The 20,216-nt window shown below is 42.2% G+C and overlaps 1 protein-coding gene across 1 annotated transcript in view; it reads right to left on the bottom strand.

Moving 5' to 3' along the window:
- The window catches only part of CNN3 (calponin 3), a 102,884-nt gene extending 83,725 nt beyond the window's left edge, over positions 1-19,159 (bottom strand). The window contains exon 1 of the mRNA XM_082265863.1: positions 18,978-19,159. Within this exon, the coding sequence (XP_082121989.1) occupies positions 18,978-19,034 (57 nt within the window). The 5' untranslated portion in view covers positions 19,035-19,159. The remainder of the gene's footprint in view (positions 1-18,977) is intronic.
- Between the last annotated feature and the right edge of the window lie 1,057 nt (positions 19,160-20,216).

A 20,216-nucleotide genomic window follows, 5' to 3' on the forward strand; every position in this document is an offset into this window, starting at 1 on the left:
AACTGAATTTTTGTCTTCCCGTCAAATCCCTTTCACCAAGGTTCACAGACGGACACAGCACCCGCCCCTCTTGGGTTGAATAATGTATTGTTTTGACACTGCTTGTTACAAACTGAAGTCCTATATCAGGAAGTGATGGTATACCCCTTGGGACTGGCCTCAGGGGCGTAGCCAAAATTGTTTCCGCCTAGTCTTACTCCTGAAGAGAGAGCAGCATAAGCCCAAGAGTCTAATGGAGCTGTGTCTTTCAGTGAACCTCAGAGAAAAGGATTTTATGGTGAGACATAAATCAGTTTTTATTTTAGTCATGTGACTGGCACAGTACCAAGTCAGGACTGGTCAGACACAGACGCATACTGTAGAGAGCATACATTGGCAGAGTAATAGAATGCCCTCCCAAAGATCGATCCCCGCTGAGCAGGCGGATGACAGCTCAGCCTCCGCTCTGTGTGGGGAGACGGAGCTGGCAGATCCCCCGCTGTCCTCTATGGGGAGATCGGATGAGAACAGACCGCCTGTCCGTTCTCATCTGAACCCATCCCATCCTCCAGATGGATGGAAAATAGGGTTTCCATCCGTCCGGATTTCCCTGACAGGATTGTATCTGATAGCAGCGGGTGTCAGCGGAGAGGTCTCCATAGGGATTCATGGAGCATCTGATCAGGTCCGCCTGAAAAACTGACAGGCGGATCGGATCGCCCGTCTGAAAGGGGATTATCGAAAGATCTGTCGTCCGTTTTTTGTGGCATGCTAGTCTGATGTGGAAAGTAAAGAGGTTTTTTCATACAAATTTTCCCGTACGACAGAATTCTACTTCAGAAGTGATGTCATGTGTTGGATTGCTTTGTATGTGTTCTTTCGTCTCTGAGCATGCCTAGTCTTGCTCTTAAGATTTTTTTCCATCGAAATCTGTACTAATGAGACGAAAATCGGGCGTTGTATTAGGGACAACAAAAATTTTATAGCCTGCACATCAGGATTTTGTCAGCCGAAAAGTCGGAGTCGGCTGTCGAAAGCACCATACTAACAATCCAAAAATCGGCAGATCGGTCATCGGACGAAATTTCCCTTCAGATTTTCTTAGCGTGTGTACGGGCCTTAAGACTTGTAAAGGGCACAGTCTATTTGCCATCAGAAAATAAACCCCACTGACAAAGTACTGAAGCCAGTGGGGCATTTTAACAGGCAGGCAACTAGCTTTTTCAGAAGGATACTGGCAGCGGCAGTATTTTAATGACAACATTGGACATGACATGTGAGGGCCTGTGTTTGTCTTTCCTTACGTGTTGTGTACACAAGATTTTTCAGACTGCATTGGCCAAGACAGTACCGTATGTTGTACAAAGTGTTATAACAGGTGCAGGGAGTGACCACAACAGACAGGCACATGCCACATTGCTTAGCTGTACTGGCTGCTTGTCTCTGGGATTCTTCCACATGTGAGATTGTTATTAGATGTGGTTAATGGCGTGATTAAGGGCCTAACAGATTAAAACCCACAAATTATTAGTCATTACCATTTAGGCATTTTATTATGAGTTCTCCAAATCATAAATCTCAGACACTGCCATAAAATGCTGTTTACTGCAGGCTTTCTGAAGCAATACTATCAAGCCGATTTACTAAAGGGCTTGTTCACACTTTGATGAACTGAATCTGGGTCACAGGAATGCAGAACGAAGTGCACTTCTGTGATCTACAGGAGAAGTACACTCAAAATAGCTTTGGCCATACTTTTCTTTTAATGTATGTAGGCATAAACACACAGGCTCTGTTCACACATAGGCATTTTGAGTCACGGCATTTTGAGTCACGGGCGGAAATACTGAAATTCTAAAACGAGCTGTTAAAAGGTCAAATCACACGAGAGTGCTCAGGTGCCATTCATTTCAATTGCATCTAAAAGCATGGTTTTATTTTGCCGACTGTCGTGCTGTAATTGCACCACACGTTGTCCAAGAACTTCTTTTGGGCGAAACGCGTTTAGCAATTGCAGCACAATTTGTGATTATGACACGTGGCAAAATTGCACCACGCTTTTAGTTGCCATTGAAAGGAAAGTCACCTGAACAAGCTGCTGACATGCTATTTGTCATTTTCACAGCACATTTGAAGCCACGGGCAGAATAGTGGCGATTTCACCCCCAATTTAAATGTGTGAACAATGCCTCAATGAACTCATCAAGACAAAGTAAGCTTGCAATTAAGCGCCATGTGAATAACTCCATGATTCCAGATTAAAACCCACAACGTATTAGTCATTACCCACTTTAGGAGAGCGCTTGTTAATGCTAATCATAAATCTCAGACATTTCCACAAAATGATGTACACAGTAGGCTTTCTGATGCAATTCTGTCATGATGATTCATTAAGGGCTTGTTCACCATCTCCGTTAAGCAGAGTTCCTCTCCATAGATCAGCCATTTTCAACCTTCTGGATTCTTTAAGGGTGCCTTCACAAAATGCCTAAAAATTGCCAAACAATTGTCAACAAGCCAAGGCGTGGATCAACCCTGCTTTTTTTGTTGTTACACAAAGCCACAGGTTTGTTTTTTGTGCAGCATTACAACCTTGGACGACGTGTAGGCCAGCTGCCGGCCTGAAGATGTCCTTTAGCTGAATGAGGGAGAAGAGAAATGCTAAGAATAACTAGCTGGTACCAGTGTGCAAAGGTGTATTGCTTTGTAAAAATAAACCACCTCTAATGTTGGGTGTCCTACGTGTGTGGATGCTGCTGCTTTACATAAAACTATTAGCTTCGTTTTTTTACATTTTTCATTGGAGTGCCTCAAGATTGTGTATAATTTTAAAGGGTGCCTTGACAGAAAAAAAAAAAAAAAAGTTGAGAAACACTGCCATAGAGCAATGCAGGCTCAACACAAGGGCACATACCATAAACTGCTCTGAGGTTGTGTAATAATGCAGACATGCTCAATATTATGCAATGCAACTCACTGCACTGCATGAAACCAATACATGCTGTAACTGTCAATTTTGTGATACTTCAATAAAGTAAACAAAAAATAAATAAAAGAAGCCTTTCTGTGCATGTTCCCGGAACGCAAAGGTGTGAATGGGGACTAAAATATAGAAAGCAGTGTGTATGTGTGCACGCAATCGCAAGAACCTGTCTGGTAGATTGATTTGCTGGAGAGCAGAGTTCTGCTGAAAGTGTCAGGATTGTGGATCTCTCACAGTCTCGTATTTTGTGAGTGATAGGTGTGTGTGTGTGTGTGTATCCCAGGTTTTGGATCAGAGGTCCCTTACTGTAACATTACCAGCATTTTAGTGGTTATTTTTCTGAAGTGTTCCCGTAAATGCACAAGATAAAGCATAATATCGCATATGCATACTAGCTCATTATGAAATACTTACCTTAGAACGAGCCCGCGCCGCGCCGGCCCGCTTACCTCTATGACGGGCGACATGTCCAGTCGCCCGTCTTCCGGGATCGTCACTCCCGTGCACGCGCGCGGGAGCCGGCGGTCGCGGCATGGGGCTCTGAACTAGGAACGGCACGAGCGGCCGTTCCTTCAGAGCGCATGCGCCAGTGATGTCACTGGCTGCATGTAAGGTAAATATCTCCTAAACGGTACATGTTTAGGAGATATTTACAGTACCTATAGGTAAGCCTTATCATAGGCTTACTTATAGGTACAAGTGTCAGAGGAGGGTTTACTTCCTCTTTAATGTTTGTGGAGTTTTGACAGCCAGCACTTTCAAGCCTCAGCTAGGTCTGTTAGTATGCAGCACAGAATTCCATCAACAGCGAGATATCCCCAGTACTAGGAGGCTGCTTATGAGAAGAACATTGGAAGGGCATGTTTTTTATTGACCTGCATGCTTGGCTGAGCGGTGTTCATTTGATAGATGTTGCATAACCGTATTCAACAATAAGTCATTGTCCAAACCTAATGTACGATTTTACTGGTACACTTTAGGGGTGAACAATGTGTTTTCTTGTATGGTAACTGCATTTATTTTCTGAAATATATAAAATAAATAAATAAATAAAGGAACACTTTGAAAAAACATAAGATCTCAATGGGGAGAAATATCATGCTGGATATCTATACTGATATGGACTGGGTAATGTGTTAGGAAGGAAAGGATGCCACATAATTTGATGGAAATGATCAACCTACAGAGGGCTGAATTCAAGGACACTCCGAAAATCAAAGTGGAAAAAATGATGCAGCAGGCTAGTCCATTTTGCTGAAATTTCATTACAGCAACTCAAAAACGTTCCTCCGTTTGTATGGCCCCCACTTGCTTGTATGCATGCCTGACAATGTCGGGGGAAGGTTCCTAATGAGACGATGGACATTTCCTAGGGTATTTCCTCCCAGATCTGGACCAGGGCATCACTGAGCTCCTGAACAGACTGAGGTGCAAACCTGGCAGCGTCGGATGGACCGAAACATAATGTCTTAGAGGTGTTCTATTAAATTTAGGTCAGACTTGTTCGGGAGCCATTCAATGGTATCAATTCCTTCATCCTCCAGGAACTGGCTGCATACTCTCGCTACATGAGGCCGGGCATTGTCCTGAACTGGAGGAACCCAGGACCCACTGCACTAGCGTAGGGTCTGACAATGGGTCCAGTCAGGGTGCCATTGTCTTGCCTGTAGATGTCTGAACGTCCCTCCATGGATAGGTTTTCCCAGACCATCACTGACCCACCACCAAACTGGTCATGCTGAATGATATCACAGGCAGCATATTGTTCTCCATGGCTTCTCCAGACCCTCTCACATCTATCGTATATGCTCAGAGTGAACCTTCTCCTCTGTGAAACAGAGGGCACCAGTGGCAGTCCTGCTAATTCTGGTAGTCAATGGCATATGCCAATCGAGCTCCACTGTGCCAGTAGTGAGCAGAGAGCCCACTAGAGGATGTCTGGGCCCTCAAGCCATCCTCATGAAGTCTGTTTTTGATTGTTTGGTCAGAGACATTCACACCATTGCCCTGCTGGAGATAATTCTATAGGGTTCTGGCAATGCTCATCCTGTTCCTTCTTGCACAATAGGAGCAGATACCAGTCTTGCTGATGGGTGAAGGACCTGCTACAGCCCTGTCCAGCTCTCCTAGAGTAACGGTCTCTTGAAATATCCTCCATGCTCTTGAGTGCTGGGAGATACCGCAAACCTTCTGACAATGGCACTTATTGATGTGCCATCCTGAAAGAATTGGACTAACTGTGCAACCTCTATAGGGTCCAGGCGTGTTCTCCTTCTCATGTAAATGCAGCAGTGATCCAAGCTGCATCTGTACCCCGCCACCTCTACATTGAGAGCAGAGAGATCAAAGGCCGCTGATCCTTCACTCCTCAGGCCTGTTCAGAGCACAGGGCAGGGACTGTCAGTCACCATTCTGTGCTTTTCCAGTCCAGCATTCACTTGAGCACTGGACTGTGCAAAGGGTGGGAGTAACTGGCTCAAAGAGGCTGAGCCAGCTGCCGGTCCGCCATCTTGGCAGATATTGACATTAGGGTCAAGATCTCTGCAGAGCCTGGATTGGTCGGTGATGCTAAAGCCCACTGTCAGCTGAATCTGGGTCACAGGAGTGTACTCCCTATGATCTACAGGGAAGTAGCCTTGGCCATACTTCTCCTTAAATGTAGGCATAAACACTCAATGCACTCATCCAGACATTACGTAAGATTGCAATAGCCCTATGTGGAAAACCTCCAGGTCACATAATTCCAAAAGAACACATTTTATTAAAGATATGTCTAGTTGCTGTCACTAAGCAACATAGTGGAATACCAAATCTTATCTAGAATTTGGGAATCCGTTCCATATAGGGGACAGCACTCACATGCCGCCAGTAACATCAGAAAAGGCTCCAGGAAAATGAACCATTGGCATCAGTGGCTTTTACACTATGGGGTTGATTTACTTAAACTGGAGTGTGCAAAATTTGGTGCAGCTTTGCATAGAAACCCATCAGCTGCCAGATTTTTTATTGAAAACGTTGAAGTTAGACGCTGATTGGTTACTATGCACAGCTGCCCCAGATTTTGCACTCTCCAGATTTAGTAAATCAGCTTCCAGTCCATGTCTTTTGGGAACAATGGTTATTTGACAACTGGCATTATTGTGTGAATTCTTTTACATTCACATTTTTTAGCTCCAAACAATATCACTGATGAGATGATTCACAAAATCTGCTTTGCTGGAGCAAGCGGAGGACAAGTTTATGTAAATTATTCCAGATGGAAGAGTTAAGCGATCGAACATAAAACAAGAAATACTACTTGAAAATGACACCTGCAGTTTCACACAGAGAATTGGATGGAAGCAAAAGATAGCACAAGAGGCTTACATATTTATGAAGGGGTCAAGAATACTGAATGCTAGGTTTAGATATTGAAAGTGTGAGTGGATAATAAATACTAAAAAATGTGTGAAAAGGGCTGCTGCCCCACATAAACTGGCTACCTAGGTAGTGTCTGATGTATAATTTTTTTTTTTTTTTTTTAAACAAAAAAATAGGTTGGGCACTGCACTGTGCGCGATAGAAGAATATTAAACCCAACCAATCGTGACAAAAAAAAAAAAAAAAAAAGTCATTCACAGGGTCTCAAAAATATATCAGAACTAAATGGTACAGATGAAAAACAATGTGTCAAAATTATACCATAGCTTAGGGATCCTCTAACTACAACCCTCCAGCTGTTGCGGAACTACACGTCCCATGAGGCATTGGAAAACTGACATTCACAGACATGACTAGGCATGATGGGAATTGTAGTTCCTGAAAAACTGGAGGGCCATCGTTTGAAGACCCCTGCGGCATAGCTACATAATATAAAAATGTGTGCCAAAAAATAAATTGATTTGGAAGGAGAGAAAAAAAAAAAAAAAAAACGCCCTAGGGTTGATCCTGGATATCCTTATACAGCCAGGTGGATGCTGGTTACCCCTTTTAAGGGAAAAGATTTCTGGTGAGTGTAACACCAAGAGGGGGGCACGTGTGGAGACACTGGGCACAGTGCATGATATTGTGGAACACCTTTTGCTGCAACACCACCAAACATTGTTTCTTCCAACATAGCTTTTGCGCAAATAAATCAAAATACGCTTGCGATTTTTTTTTTTTTTTTTAACAAAAATATGTAGCAGAAAACAAATTGGCCTATAATGTTAAATAAAATTTAGATTTTTAAATTTTTTTGGGACTATTCTATAGCAGAAAGTGAAAAATATTTTTTTTTCGCCGGAATTGTCGCTATTTTTTTGTTTATAGCGCAAAAAAAATCCCAGGAGGTGAGATCAAATACCACCAAAAGAAAGCTATTTGTGGGCGGAGGAAAAAAAAAAAAAAAAAAAAAAAAAAAAAAAAAAAAGGACCTCAATTTTATTTGGGTACAGCGTCGCACGACCGTGCAATTGTCCGTTAAAGTAACGCAGTGCCGAATCACAAAATATGGCTTGGTCATTAGTCATTAAGGGGGAAAATCTTCCGGTCCAGAAGTGGTTAATATAGCATATTGGTCACTTTCACCTAGCACTTTTAATTATAACATTGCTTATTTTGCACATATTTATTTTTTGGCACTAATTTTTTTATTATGTAGATATGGTATCATTTTGACACTGTTTTTTCTGTACCATTTAGTTTTGTTCTGATATTTTGAGGCCCTGTGAATAACAGCTTTTTTGTCACAATTGGTTGGGTTTATTATTATATCACGCACAGAGCAGGTTTAAATATGCTGCAAGTGTGCTGCACCTCTGGAAAGCAATGAGTATTCAGATTTCTTTTCAGGAGTTTGACAGACAATGTGATGCCTTATCACCAATCTTTTAACCCAGTATATGCCACACCAACACACCTCAACCACACCCACCCCCTTTGGGTCTGGTATGGATTTTGAGGGAAACCCCATGCCAAAATTAAAAAAAAAAAAAAACTGATGGGGCAGCATAATTGATAACTACTGCAGTAAAGTGGGGACGAAGTGCTTTGGGGTCCCCCCCATGTTGAGGGCATGCTCGCTCGTCCCCCCCCCCCTCACGACCTGCTGGGATGCATGCTCAGATAAGGGTCTGTTATGGATTTAGCAGGGGAGCACGGCTGTTTATGTTTATATATATATATATATATATATATATATATATATATATATATATATATATATATATATATATATATATATATATATATATATATATATATATATATATATATATATATATATATATATATATATATATATATATATATATATAAAATTTTAAATTGCTGGCAAGTTTTCTTTACAGCTGTCAACAGGGAACCCGCTGAGGAGTCATCTGTTTAAGGACGTGGCAGCCAGCTTCCCGGCCTGCTCCTTAGCAACCAGCTCAAAGCAATAAATTACCGCATTCAAATATGCAGCAATTATCGCATTATCAAAATTTGACCACAGTAGTTACTTACTGCACAATTCTTAGTGAACTGAACATTTACACAATTGTTTTCACATGCGTTATTTTACCGCTTTTTTTTTCCAGCATTATTTAGCACTTCGTAAATTGACCGCATTGACCTGCAAAAGAGTATTCCTTTCTAAGCCAATCTGTATATCACTATTGAATCCTAGGAACATAAATAACCAGGGCAAAGAAAAGTCAAATCTCTAGCTATACCCATAACTTGGATCAATGGTTTCTTAAATGCCTGGAATTCATCTTGCAGCATAAGAGAAAAACCTTACTTGTATGGATATCCCGTTCAGCAGGTTTCTCCGCTATTACAAAGTATACAAACCGATCATACCTTCTGTGGCACTGCATATAGTATGCTTCTTGACAACTGTCAGCTAAACCTGTACTTAAAGCAGATAAAACCCCAAAAACAAAAACTTTATTACAGCTTACCAATCCAAAAAATGTGGTGGCTGCATTATGTTTAATATTTTCAGACTGTCTATTTTTCTTATTTCACTGGATAATCCTATGGATAACACTTTCTGTTCCTTTGTGTCTACACATTTCTCCTCTGTATCTTTAGAAAAGGTCATGGTTGTCACAGGCTGAACTTCAAACCACGTCTGCCCTCATCTCCAATACATGGTGGATAGATGGACTAAGTTTACACAAGATCAGGATGTTTATGCTTTTAGCTCACAGAAGTGAAAAGGACACTGCATTTCTGTCAGGCTGCATTCACATGTCAGCGTTTGGATTGCGGGCAGAACCGCCGCGGTTCCGCCCGCGATCCGGAGATTATTGCAAATCGCGGGACGCCTAGCGTTGCCCGTTGATTTGCAATAGCCCCCCAAACGCCGAGCGATGTTGCCGCGATTTCCGCCTGCGAATCGCGGCAACATCGCGCAAACAAAATCGCGGGACGCAATACGCTCCAAAGAAGCTCTTGTACTTCTTTGGAGCGTATTGCGTCCCGCGATTTTGTTTGCGCGATGTTGCCGCGATTCGGCAGGCGGAAATCGCGGCAACATCGCTCGGCGTTTGGGGGGCTATTGCAAATCAACGGGCAACGCTAGGCGTCCCGCGATTTGCAATAATCTCCGGATCGCGGGCGGAACTGCAGCGGTTCTGCCCGCGATCCAAACGCTGACATGTGAATGCAGCCTTAAGATCAACAGATGTTTTCTGCACTTGCTGAAACTGTAGTGAGAAAAGAAAACAATTGCAAGCACCACATTTAAGAGCCCATTCACACTAGCGCGACTTGTGTCGCCCCAGGTCGCTTGACATAACAAAAGCAATGTTAATCAGTGCCGTCTTAATGGCACTACTGAAGTCGCTCCGACTTCAGAAAAGGGTCCTGTACTACTTTGAGGCGACCTGTGATCCGACTGTCCCATATACTTCAATGGGAGTCGCCTCCTTATCTTAATTGAAGCGACTTGTTATCAGACTTTCCAGGAAGAAGAAAGATTAGCCAGGCTTTCCCCACATTGCAGCCATGCCTATATGGTATATATATGTAATGGTATATATATTCCATTATCTCTGCTTGGTCTGTGCGAGTGGCACTGGTGGACACAGATACGTGGCACTGGTGGGCAGTGGCACTGGTGGACACAGATACGTGGCACTGGTGGGCAGTGGCACTGGTGGGCACAGATACGTGGCACTGGTGGGCAGTGGCACTGGTGGGCAGTGGCACTGGTGGACACAGATACGTGGCACTGGTGGGCAGTGGCACTGGTGGACAGATACGTGGCACTGGTGGGCAGTGAGGAAATGAGTAAAAAAAAAAAACAGAAAAGGGGAAAATCGGTCACAACACATCATATTCTGACTGGCCAAACACAAAGTTGTCTGTCATATAAGTCGCGCAAAATAATCCACAAGTCGGGGAAAAAGTCGCTCCGACATGAGGCGACTTATGGTCGCGGCAGTGTGAACCGGCTCTAAAGCCTATGCTGCTTTAACAAATGGGTCCACCGGCAGGTTTAAGCCATTACGTACTACTATGCACTGCATACTAGTACATTATGACAGACTTGCCTACAAAAGCAGCCCTCCAGCGCTGCACTCTCACTGCTCTCCTTTGTCCCCAGCAGCTCCCATCTTTGTCCCCAGCAGCTCCCATCTTTGCCCGGTATTTCTTCTGGGTTTGCGATCTCAGGCTGCTTGACTGGGTGTGCCGGGGCAACCTCACTCCCAGGCAAATCGCACACGAGCCACATCACAGCAGGCCGTAAATGTGGTCTGAACTGCGCATGTGCAGCTCAGATCACATTACTCGCTGACAGGCAGATGGGAGATTTAGGACACAAGAGACCCTTCTAGGGTCTCTTCTGTTATAAAAACCCTGCCTGTCAGTGAGTCATGTAAAGATGGCTTTACTACCACTTTAAGGACTGGCAAGATACAGTTTTAGGTTTAGACAAGCTTTAAAAAGGATGAAAAAAAGCATTTGTTTCAAAATGTCCCTAGTCCTGAGACTTTGTACATAAAAATCCCCATTAAACCTAGCAAAACTACAATAGTGGTCACCCATTATTCACTTCTAAATCTAGAATGAAAAGGGCAAATGTATAAATAGTAAAAGGATTTCTTAACAGCTGGTTGCCAAAAGTGAAGCTGCACTTGCCCCAGGAATTTTTCCAAACTCCATGAGACAGCTGAGTTACTATGTTTTCTATCGCTCAACTGGTTTCTTTAGATTGACAACCAACTTTTCCTTAAATGGAGATATATAGACACTAACACCAGCATGGACACAAATGTTGTGCATTCATGTCTCTGAGATTAGCAAAAAGAGTGCAGTAAAGGTCAAAGTCACAGAATTCATGTCAAAGAGTTTTCTTTCCAAGAGTAAATAGAATCTGGACTTCCTGTTCAACTTTCCAGAAAATGCAAATTTCAAAGTTACAGGACCTCCTGTCAGTCAGCTACTCTGAAGACATTCCTACAAAATCAGAAATAGGAGTCATTCACTTTGTAATCAAAATGGTTACTTTTGTTTGACAATATAATTGTTCCCATATAGGTGTCTAATCCCTCCTTTCAATACTGCTCAAATTTCCTCACAGCAAAATATGGATATTCTTTTCCAGCGTTTCCTAATGTCCATCTCAATCTCAGTGGTCACAGAGAGATTACATCGGAGACTCAGGAAAATGTACAGCTATATCCCTATAAAAAGAGTGGCAACTGATTCATTTTCAACATCACAGAAAACAAGCCAAACCTGAAGAAATCATCAATAAGGGTTTAATATTCTACCTATGAGGCTATAAACCGAATACAGAGGCATGACCCAACTACCCTTCCAAGTGCTGCACCGGGCCCCCGGCTTTTATAGGGGTTTTGGGAAGGGGGCCAGCTTTATGATCTGTACAATCACCACTTTCCCCCAACAGCAGTCAGTCCCACACTCAGCTATGCGTTTTCACCCACAGACATGATCACCATTGCTGCCCAGCCAAGTCATTTCATACTTGTGGGTGCCCTAAAGCAACAATACTAGTAAAGAAAAAGCATCCCCTAAGGATCCTGCACATACTTGCACTCTTGAGACCACCCCGTCTTCACCAAATAGGGGTTTTCTGATACTCCAATGCCTATGTAACCAGGAATGGAGGCACCTCGCCTACAGGCTGGTGCTTCATTTAAAGTCCCACCGTGCGATTTTTGTGCGTTTTTGGTGGATGCAGTCTAATTTGACCCCAGTTTTTTCATATACAGGGATGGAGACCATAGCATGACCTGCTTGTCTCATGTAAAGTCCCAAATATTTTATGAAATTAGGGATGGAGGCACTGAGCTATACAGGCCAATGCCTCATATAAAGTCCCAATCTGTGTTTTACACTGCATCCACCAAGGGATTGGAGGTGTATGCTTCTCAGCTGGTCGTTTTCAGTTTGTACCATCTTAAGAACATTGCTATTAGAGCATTGAGATACTATACCAGTCGTGGATGGAGGTGGGTTGGGGGAAGTTTGGGCTGCTCCCTCCCACCGGCCTCCTATCCATCCATTAGCAGCCATATGCTCCCAGAGTGGAGACACTCAAATTCAAAAGTGTTAGGACTGCAGATAACACAGGGTGCCGTGTCGTGGCTCTGCAGCTTACACATGCGTTTGCAAATGCGTGTCAACTAAACCCCTGTTCTTTATTTATATCGAGACAGGTCTACTTGGTTGGTGGCAGACTGGAGGGTGAGTACATCAGACTTGGGGGCTGGCTTCCATGCACCTCTTTTAATCCTTTTCAATTTTTTTTTTCCGATACAGGGATGGAGATGCTGGGTATACCTGTCGCTGTCTCACTTAAAGTCCAACATAGCCGACATGGTCGATGATACTCCAATGCGGTTTTTTTTACAAAATCAAGACCTCCTACCTCAATTTCTAGCCATTATTAATGGATTGTGATAAGCATCACTACTGTTACTATTCAAATCTTACAGATCAAATAATACTCACTCCAATGAAATAGGTTAGGCCCCTTTCACACATACAGCCCGGGCCATTCATTTCATCAGTTCAGTCAAGTCAAAATGGATGAAGTATTCATCAGTTTTTTTCTTCTTTTTTTTTACAGCCACTACCAATGCAAAATGGATGAAACACTGACCATTTGTCAGTTTACATCTGTTTTTCGTCCGAAGCGAAGAAAAATAGAGCTTTGATCAGTTTAAAAAAAAAAAAAAAAACTGACGACGAATGCATATGTAAACTGATGTAAATGGATGAGCATCCATTTACATCAGTTTTTCCTTAGAGATGCATTGATGTCCGTTTTTCATATGTCAACAGATGGATGAAAAATGGACAGCATGTGTGAAAGGGGCCTAAGTCTTCAAGCCTTTACATGGAACCTGTCTGAATGACTTCTGCAAGCTAACATAGCAGGCTTTTTTTTTTTAATGTTGTAGGCCTCAGGGCCACCATCCTTAGCAAGTCAACAAACTGGAAACAACATGCACTGGTAACCTGATATACACATACATGTTCCAGGTTTGTGGCTCACCAAGCTGGCATTGGCAGCTATGTCCATGTTGCACAAGTGTAAAAATAAAAAAAAAAAGGAGAAAAGATGCTCTCTTCATTAGCCCATAGTAGAGCTGCACGATTCTGGATATAATAAGAAATCACAATGTTTTTGCTTAGAATAAAGATCACGATTCTCGGCCCAACGTTGTACATTCTACAAAAAAAAAAAAAAAAAAAAAAAATTGGGCTAACTTTACAGTTTCATTTTTTTTTTTAACTCATTAAAGTGTATTTTGTCCCCCAAAAAACTGTTTGAAAGACTTCTGCACAAATATAGTGCGACATAAAAAGACTGCAATGATCGCCATTTTATTTTCTAGGGTCTCTGCTTATATATATAAAAAAAAAAAAATGTAATCTATATTTATATTATATATTTGGGGGTTAGTGCCATGTGTGCTCAATCTGTGGTCCTCCGGCTGATGCTGAACTACAAGTCTCACCATCCGTGTAACTGTCAGCCTTGCAATTCATCAAGGGACTGGTCATTCCTCACTAGCTGGAGGGCCACAGGTTTGAGCACCCATGTAGTTAACCAGTTTGCTTTTGTTTTATAAAAGGGCAATATGACCTTCACTGAACAGCCTGCTCAGGAAACATGGGAAGCAGGTAAGGGATCTAAGTGAATAGTACTGTGGCCATTGGTTTAGTTCAATCCAGGCTGCTGTGCACATATTTGTAAGTTCTCCGATTTAGGGCGTCTTCTAGGTGCCGTTTCCCCCACAATCTAAAAACAAAGTGACAGTATAAATGCCTCTCAAATCAGCCTGGCCTAGTGTTTGAGTGGATACGCCTGTGCCAGGGAGACGACTAGAAGGTCCCATTCACACTTCACAAATCTGAAATCAGTCAGAATTGTCTTACCACAGCGTGCTATAATCATGCAAAATGCACCCTTGGGTGCCAATTTTTCTTAAGGACACCCCACACGTGGTTAGCAGCAGTGCAACAAACATGCCACAAGTGGGGCTGTAAAAACATGCCACGCTCCACGCCTGAACATGTGCAGGGTTTTTTTGGGGTGCGTTGAGGATCCCTTTTATGTAAATGGTGTGCCCCATGCGTGACCCACAGAAACGCATAAAACAAAATGCAGTCGGGAATTCCCGCTATGTGAAGCGTGAATGGGGCTTTAAGCACTGAAGTGTCAGCCATACTCATTAAATGACCACAATAATTCCGATGCACCACCTTGTGGTGAGTCAAATAGCAACAGCCTGAAGGACCCAACATTGTAGCCAAAAAAAGGCCTTCCTCAGACAATTGATCATAATTTATTTTTTTTTTGCTTGCTAGTCTAAAGAAAACCAAGAGGTTACTAAAGTTACAAAAATTCTTATATGACTGAATAAAACTTGGGAAGTGATGTATTGTGTTCTTTGATTTCCGAGCATGCGTGGTCTTCCGATATTTTTTCAGACGAATACTGTATTGATCCAACTAATATGGTTTGGTTCTGGTATCGTATGAGAAAATTTTTGCGGTTTGTCCCTTACTTTTGCATGCAGTCATGAACGGCTTTTGAAAACGATGTATTAAAGATCAGATTATCATACAATCGCTTCAAAAGCTGTATTTTTCATCAGTTTTTCTCATCGTATGTACTAGGCTTAAGGTCAGCCCACAATATTCTATAACTGAGGATTTTTATGTAGTCCTGTAATTTAGCGGCATGATTAAACGTCTAGCTCCTAGTAAACAATGGAAATAACTTTTTTTTAAATCACTAATTTTCCCTTTGCAAATATTGTACAGCAATGCTCTCAAAATGGGGCTTTATGCTGATTAAAATCTGCTTTCCAGCTGCGTCATCCAAAAAAGTATCCAGCCAACTCTCACTCCACTCATGTCTACCTTCAGAGCCTGCTTACCAGTTGGGATAAATGAAAACAGATTAGAACAGCAGGAGTAGACTGGTAGCCATTCTCAGCAGGCCTAAACCACACAAAGGGCTTCTTCTGATGTGACATTTGTTTTCAGACGCAACTGAGTGCATCTCTCCTGGGAGGGGAGGGGGGGGGGGGGGCAATTTCAATGGAAAGGAGAAAATAAATAAAATAAAAAGCGCAGTGGCTGGAAATATCATGTCTTTCAATGAGACTTCTCAGATGGCATGTACATATTATAGACCTTGCTAGGAACATGCAAGCAGCTTGTACTGCAAATATTTACACAAAGGTTTCGTGTTCGGAAAGTCCCAAAAATATTGTATAAAAATGCTTTCTAGAATTTAATTTGGGAATATCCCTGTCATTTTTATGCTGTAAAAGTGACTCGTTTACGGTTACCTGCAATTTTTAAAAGCACAGAGTAAACAAGGCTGTAGTTAGAGAACAAAAGGTGAATTGCATGGGAACATTTCAGAGGTTAAAAATCAGACAGTCCATAAACTTCAGTTGGTTCACCCCATGCTGGGGATTAGTGTTACATCTTTCATCCACTAAACCATAAGATTTCTTCTAAATTATGAAGTATTTATCAGTCTTTTTCTTCCTCAGCGAGCATCCATACTATTCAGAACAAAAATATCTTTTACTATGAAGTTTTTTTGTTTTTTTAACCAATCCTATAGCTAGAGTCACAGTAAAGCAGTGCCGGAAATGCTGTGATCTGTGCACATTTCCCGTACCGCATTTAAATCACACGGCCCTTGTGATCCGCCGCAGGTGTCAGTGCAATATTCACAACACCACAAAACGTAGATTGCATATGCATTGCGTTGGCCGATATCGGATCCCATGGTACAGAATGACCATGCAATCCAGTTGCAGTACCAAAATTGCTGCATGCACGTCTTTGGTGCGATGTGATCTGTGCCCATTCAAAATGAATGGGCTCGAATCACACCAGTTCATAATGTGAACTGAGCCTAAATCTTATGCCCCGTACACACGTGCCGATAGTTGGCCGTGAATTTTCGGCCAACGTCTGATCGGCCGTTTTTCGGCTTGTTAGTATGATGCTTCCGACAACCGACTCCGACTTTTCGGCCGAAAAAAATCTGGTGTGCAGGCTATAAAATTTTTGTTGGCCGTCACCACAAAGGCCGATTTTCCGTCAGTCAGTACAGATTTCAGCAGACAAAAATCTGATGAGCAAGACTGGGCATGCTCAGAGATGAAAAAACACACGGAAAGTAAACCAGCACATGACATCACTTCTGAAGTAGATTTTTGTTGGCTGAGAAAATGTGTGTGCAGTGTAGAGCACATTTCAACCAACACAACAACACTGGACAAAAGTCGGCCGATAATCGTTGCGTGTGTACGAGGCAGAAGTTGGCCAAAACAGCAGCTCAATGAAGTAGCATTGTGCAGATACTAAGCATACAATTGCTTGTGCAAATGCTCCTATGTTAAAACCGATACATTCGGTTCAGGTGCGATTTCCATTGTCATACACTTCAATAATTCGCACCTGAACAAAAGTTGTACCGGAGGCAGCTGAAATTCTGCTGCCAAAACCAGACTGCCCCTATGTGAACCCAGTCTTTCAGTTCTTCATAAATTATAAAGAAACGGTAATCATTTTTCATTAGTCTAAAAAAAAAAAAAAAAAAAAAATGAATCTAAAAATAGATATCGATGAGTACCTAAGAGTATCCGTGCTCCTACTTGGTCTTAAAAAACTAGTATCCATGCATCCCTGCCGTGAAGTATCCTTTAAACGGTGGACAATTTTGCAGGGAATCCAGCAGGACTTTGTTTTCCATTTTAGGGGCCAGCTTCTCCGGCAACTAGAAAAACCTCAAAAGTTCAATGTCAGCTTTAATTTTTAAAAGGAGCATTGCCAACCTGGCTTCCAAGATTTATCCAGCCTTGGCTTAAATTTTGGTAAATTAGTTGACAAAGGGTTTAAAAAAAAATGCACAGTGCCTGGACTTAATAATGGAGTATGTCCAACACAACCAATTGCTAACTGTTTTAAAACTTGAGCTTGAAAAGGGAAAAAGAAACAAGTGCTGAAGGGGTTATAGAAATGTGAAATCCAGCAGCAAGTCTTTGTGCTTCTGCAGTTTGGCTGGAGATGCTGGAGGGAGACAATGAACATTCTGTATGCTGAGCCCACACCATTGGATGTTTCCCCTGCCCAGAAGCCATGAGGTAATGCCCCTGGAATGTGATGGGGGGGGGGGAAGGGGTGGGAGAGGGGATGAGAAGAGGTTTTTTTTTCCCCCTGAATTTTCCCAGACTATGGAGGCAAGGCTAATTAACATCCACCAGACAGGCAACACCTTCAACCTTTTCGATTTCCTTTCCAAAGCTCCCACTGAAACGTATGAGGAGGTGGATGTCCATCAACGTCGGGTCATCTTCTGTGCAGATGGGGAACAGCTGTAGAGTTTTAACTTTTCCAGACCTTGCTGGTTACATTCCCACTTCTAGAAGCCGGACAATCCAGAGGAATCAAGCCAGTACTCTGCAGGGTGCTGAGGAAGAAAAACTCAATGCAATCCTTTTTCGCTGTCCCAGAGGGCACAAGTCACTTCAGAGTTCAGGAGAGATCATAATACTCGCACACATGAAATCACAGCCCCAATAACCCCAGATCTATGCAAATCTTTAGTGGTGGAACCACCCTGGTCACATAACACCACAAAGGAGTTCAGTATGGAAAAAAAAAAAAAAAAAAAACGCAACGGACAAAAAAAAGAAATCATGGAGAAAAAGGCCTACTGAGCACCAGCCTGTAATTATTAGAGGACAATCCATTAAAAGGGACATTTTTGATGTTTACTAAGCAGAGGACAGAGAGGAGCGGATTTATATGCTCAATCAGCAGAATAAGAGTCAAATTCTCACTGGGGATGGGGGTGGGGGAACCAAATCTGGCCTGTGCAAGCAACTACGCAGGAGGGTGCAGCATCCCATACAGAACTCTATCTCTATGTATATTATAATAAATAAAAATATATTTTATATATTATAATAAAATAAAAATATATTTTATTATAATAAAATAAAAATAAATAAATATATAAATATATAAATATATATATATATATATATATATATATATATATATATATATATATAAATGTATTTTTATTTTATTATAATATATAAAATATATTTTTTATATATTATAATAAAATAAATATATATATATATATATATATATATATATATATATATATATATATATATATATTTATTTTATTTTTTTTTTTTTTTATTTATTTTTTTTTTTAAAAGCATTCCAATGATCCCGATGGCATTTACACAATACTGACAGCAATTAAAAAACATTGTGTCCAATATTCTTTTATAAATAATATAGGACTATTGTTCTTTTAGAAGTTCTTCATGTTAATGTATTGTAGATTGGAGCCCCTCTACTTTTATCCTGCCATCAATGGATTAGAATAGCCCAGCTCCATCACTAAGGATCATTGGCTGGCTGCCCTGGTCACATGACCACCCTCCCAGCGGTCTCGGTACTGTGGTACCCCCCCCTCCTCAACCCCTCACCGCCTATAACGGTTTCGTGTCCCGCTATTGTCACACTTTACCTTGTTCTTGACCTCCGCGGAGAGTCCATAAGCTGGTCCCTTGTTAAAGCCTGCCATTGCCGGGGTCTCGCTCTGTCCGGGTTACTTGTCTCTTCCAGCGGTTCCACCGAATAAACTAAACCGGCGGCGCGAACAGAACCTTCTAGTCCTCTGCTCCCAACAAGAGGATCGAAGGAGGGCGTGCCTCTCGGAGCAGTGGGCGTTCACCGAAGGGCGAAGGGTTGAGGCGTCTCAGCCAATGGGATTGTACAGCGGGCGAAGGCGGGGTGGAGGGGAAGTGAAAGGGCTCGGTGATTGGTGGGCTTTCACGAGGCTAGGCTGAGATTGCTGGTGTGTTTGTTGCATGAAAAAGTGCGGTCAGTCGCTGTGTCAGCGCTTTAGTTGGAGGTGGTTTCGGTGTTTGTATGGAGTTTCTGTGTGCAGGGGAGAGATGAGAATACAGGTGTACAGTGATCACAGCTCTGTCACTGGCAGGGATCTTCCTCTTTTCGCAAGGACTAAGGGTGCTGCACTACTTTTTTGGAATGTCATTGTGACTTGCTTAGACTTCTGTTAAATGAAGTTGCAAACCACAATGCAATTAGAGATGCAAATTGCACTGGACTTGGGCTTTGAAATCGCACTGATCTCCGGCTTTGAAATCGCACTGATCTCCAGCATTAAAATCACATTGATCCCAGGCTTTGATATCGCACTGATCTCCGGCTTTGAAATCACATTGATCCCGACTTTGCTATCGCACTGATCTATCCAGCTTTGATATCGCATTGATCCCAGGCTTTGATATCGCACTGATCTATCCAGCTTTGAAATCGCACTGATCTCCGGCTTTGAAATCGCATTGATCCTGGGCTTTGAAATCGCAATGATCCCGGGCTTTGAAATCGCACTGATCTATCCAGCTTTGAAATCGCACTGATCTATCCAGCTTTGAAATCGCACTGATCTATCCAGCTTTGAAATCGCACTGATCTTCAGCTTTGAAATCGCACTGATCTCCAGTTTTGAAATCGCACTGATCTCCAGCTTTGAAATCGCACTGATCTCCAGCTTTGAAATCGCACTGATCTCCAGTTTTGAAATCGCACTGATCTCCAGTTTTGAAATCGCACTGATCTCCAGTTTTGAAATTGCACTGATCTCGGGTTTTGAAATCGCACTAATCTCGGGCTTTGAAATCGCACTGATCTCAGGGTTTGAAAACGTACTGAGCTCCGGCTTTGAAATCTCTCTGAAGTA

The sequence above is a fragment of the Pelophylax lessonae genome (assembly GCF_965119305.1).
Source record: "Pelophylax lessonae genome assembly, chromosome: 8".
In the NCBI taxonomy this organism is placed as follows: domain Eukaryota; kingdom Metazoa; phylum Chordata; class Amphibia; order Anura; family Ranidae; genus Pelophylax; species Pelophylax lessonae.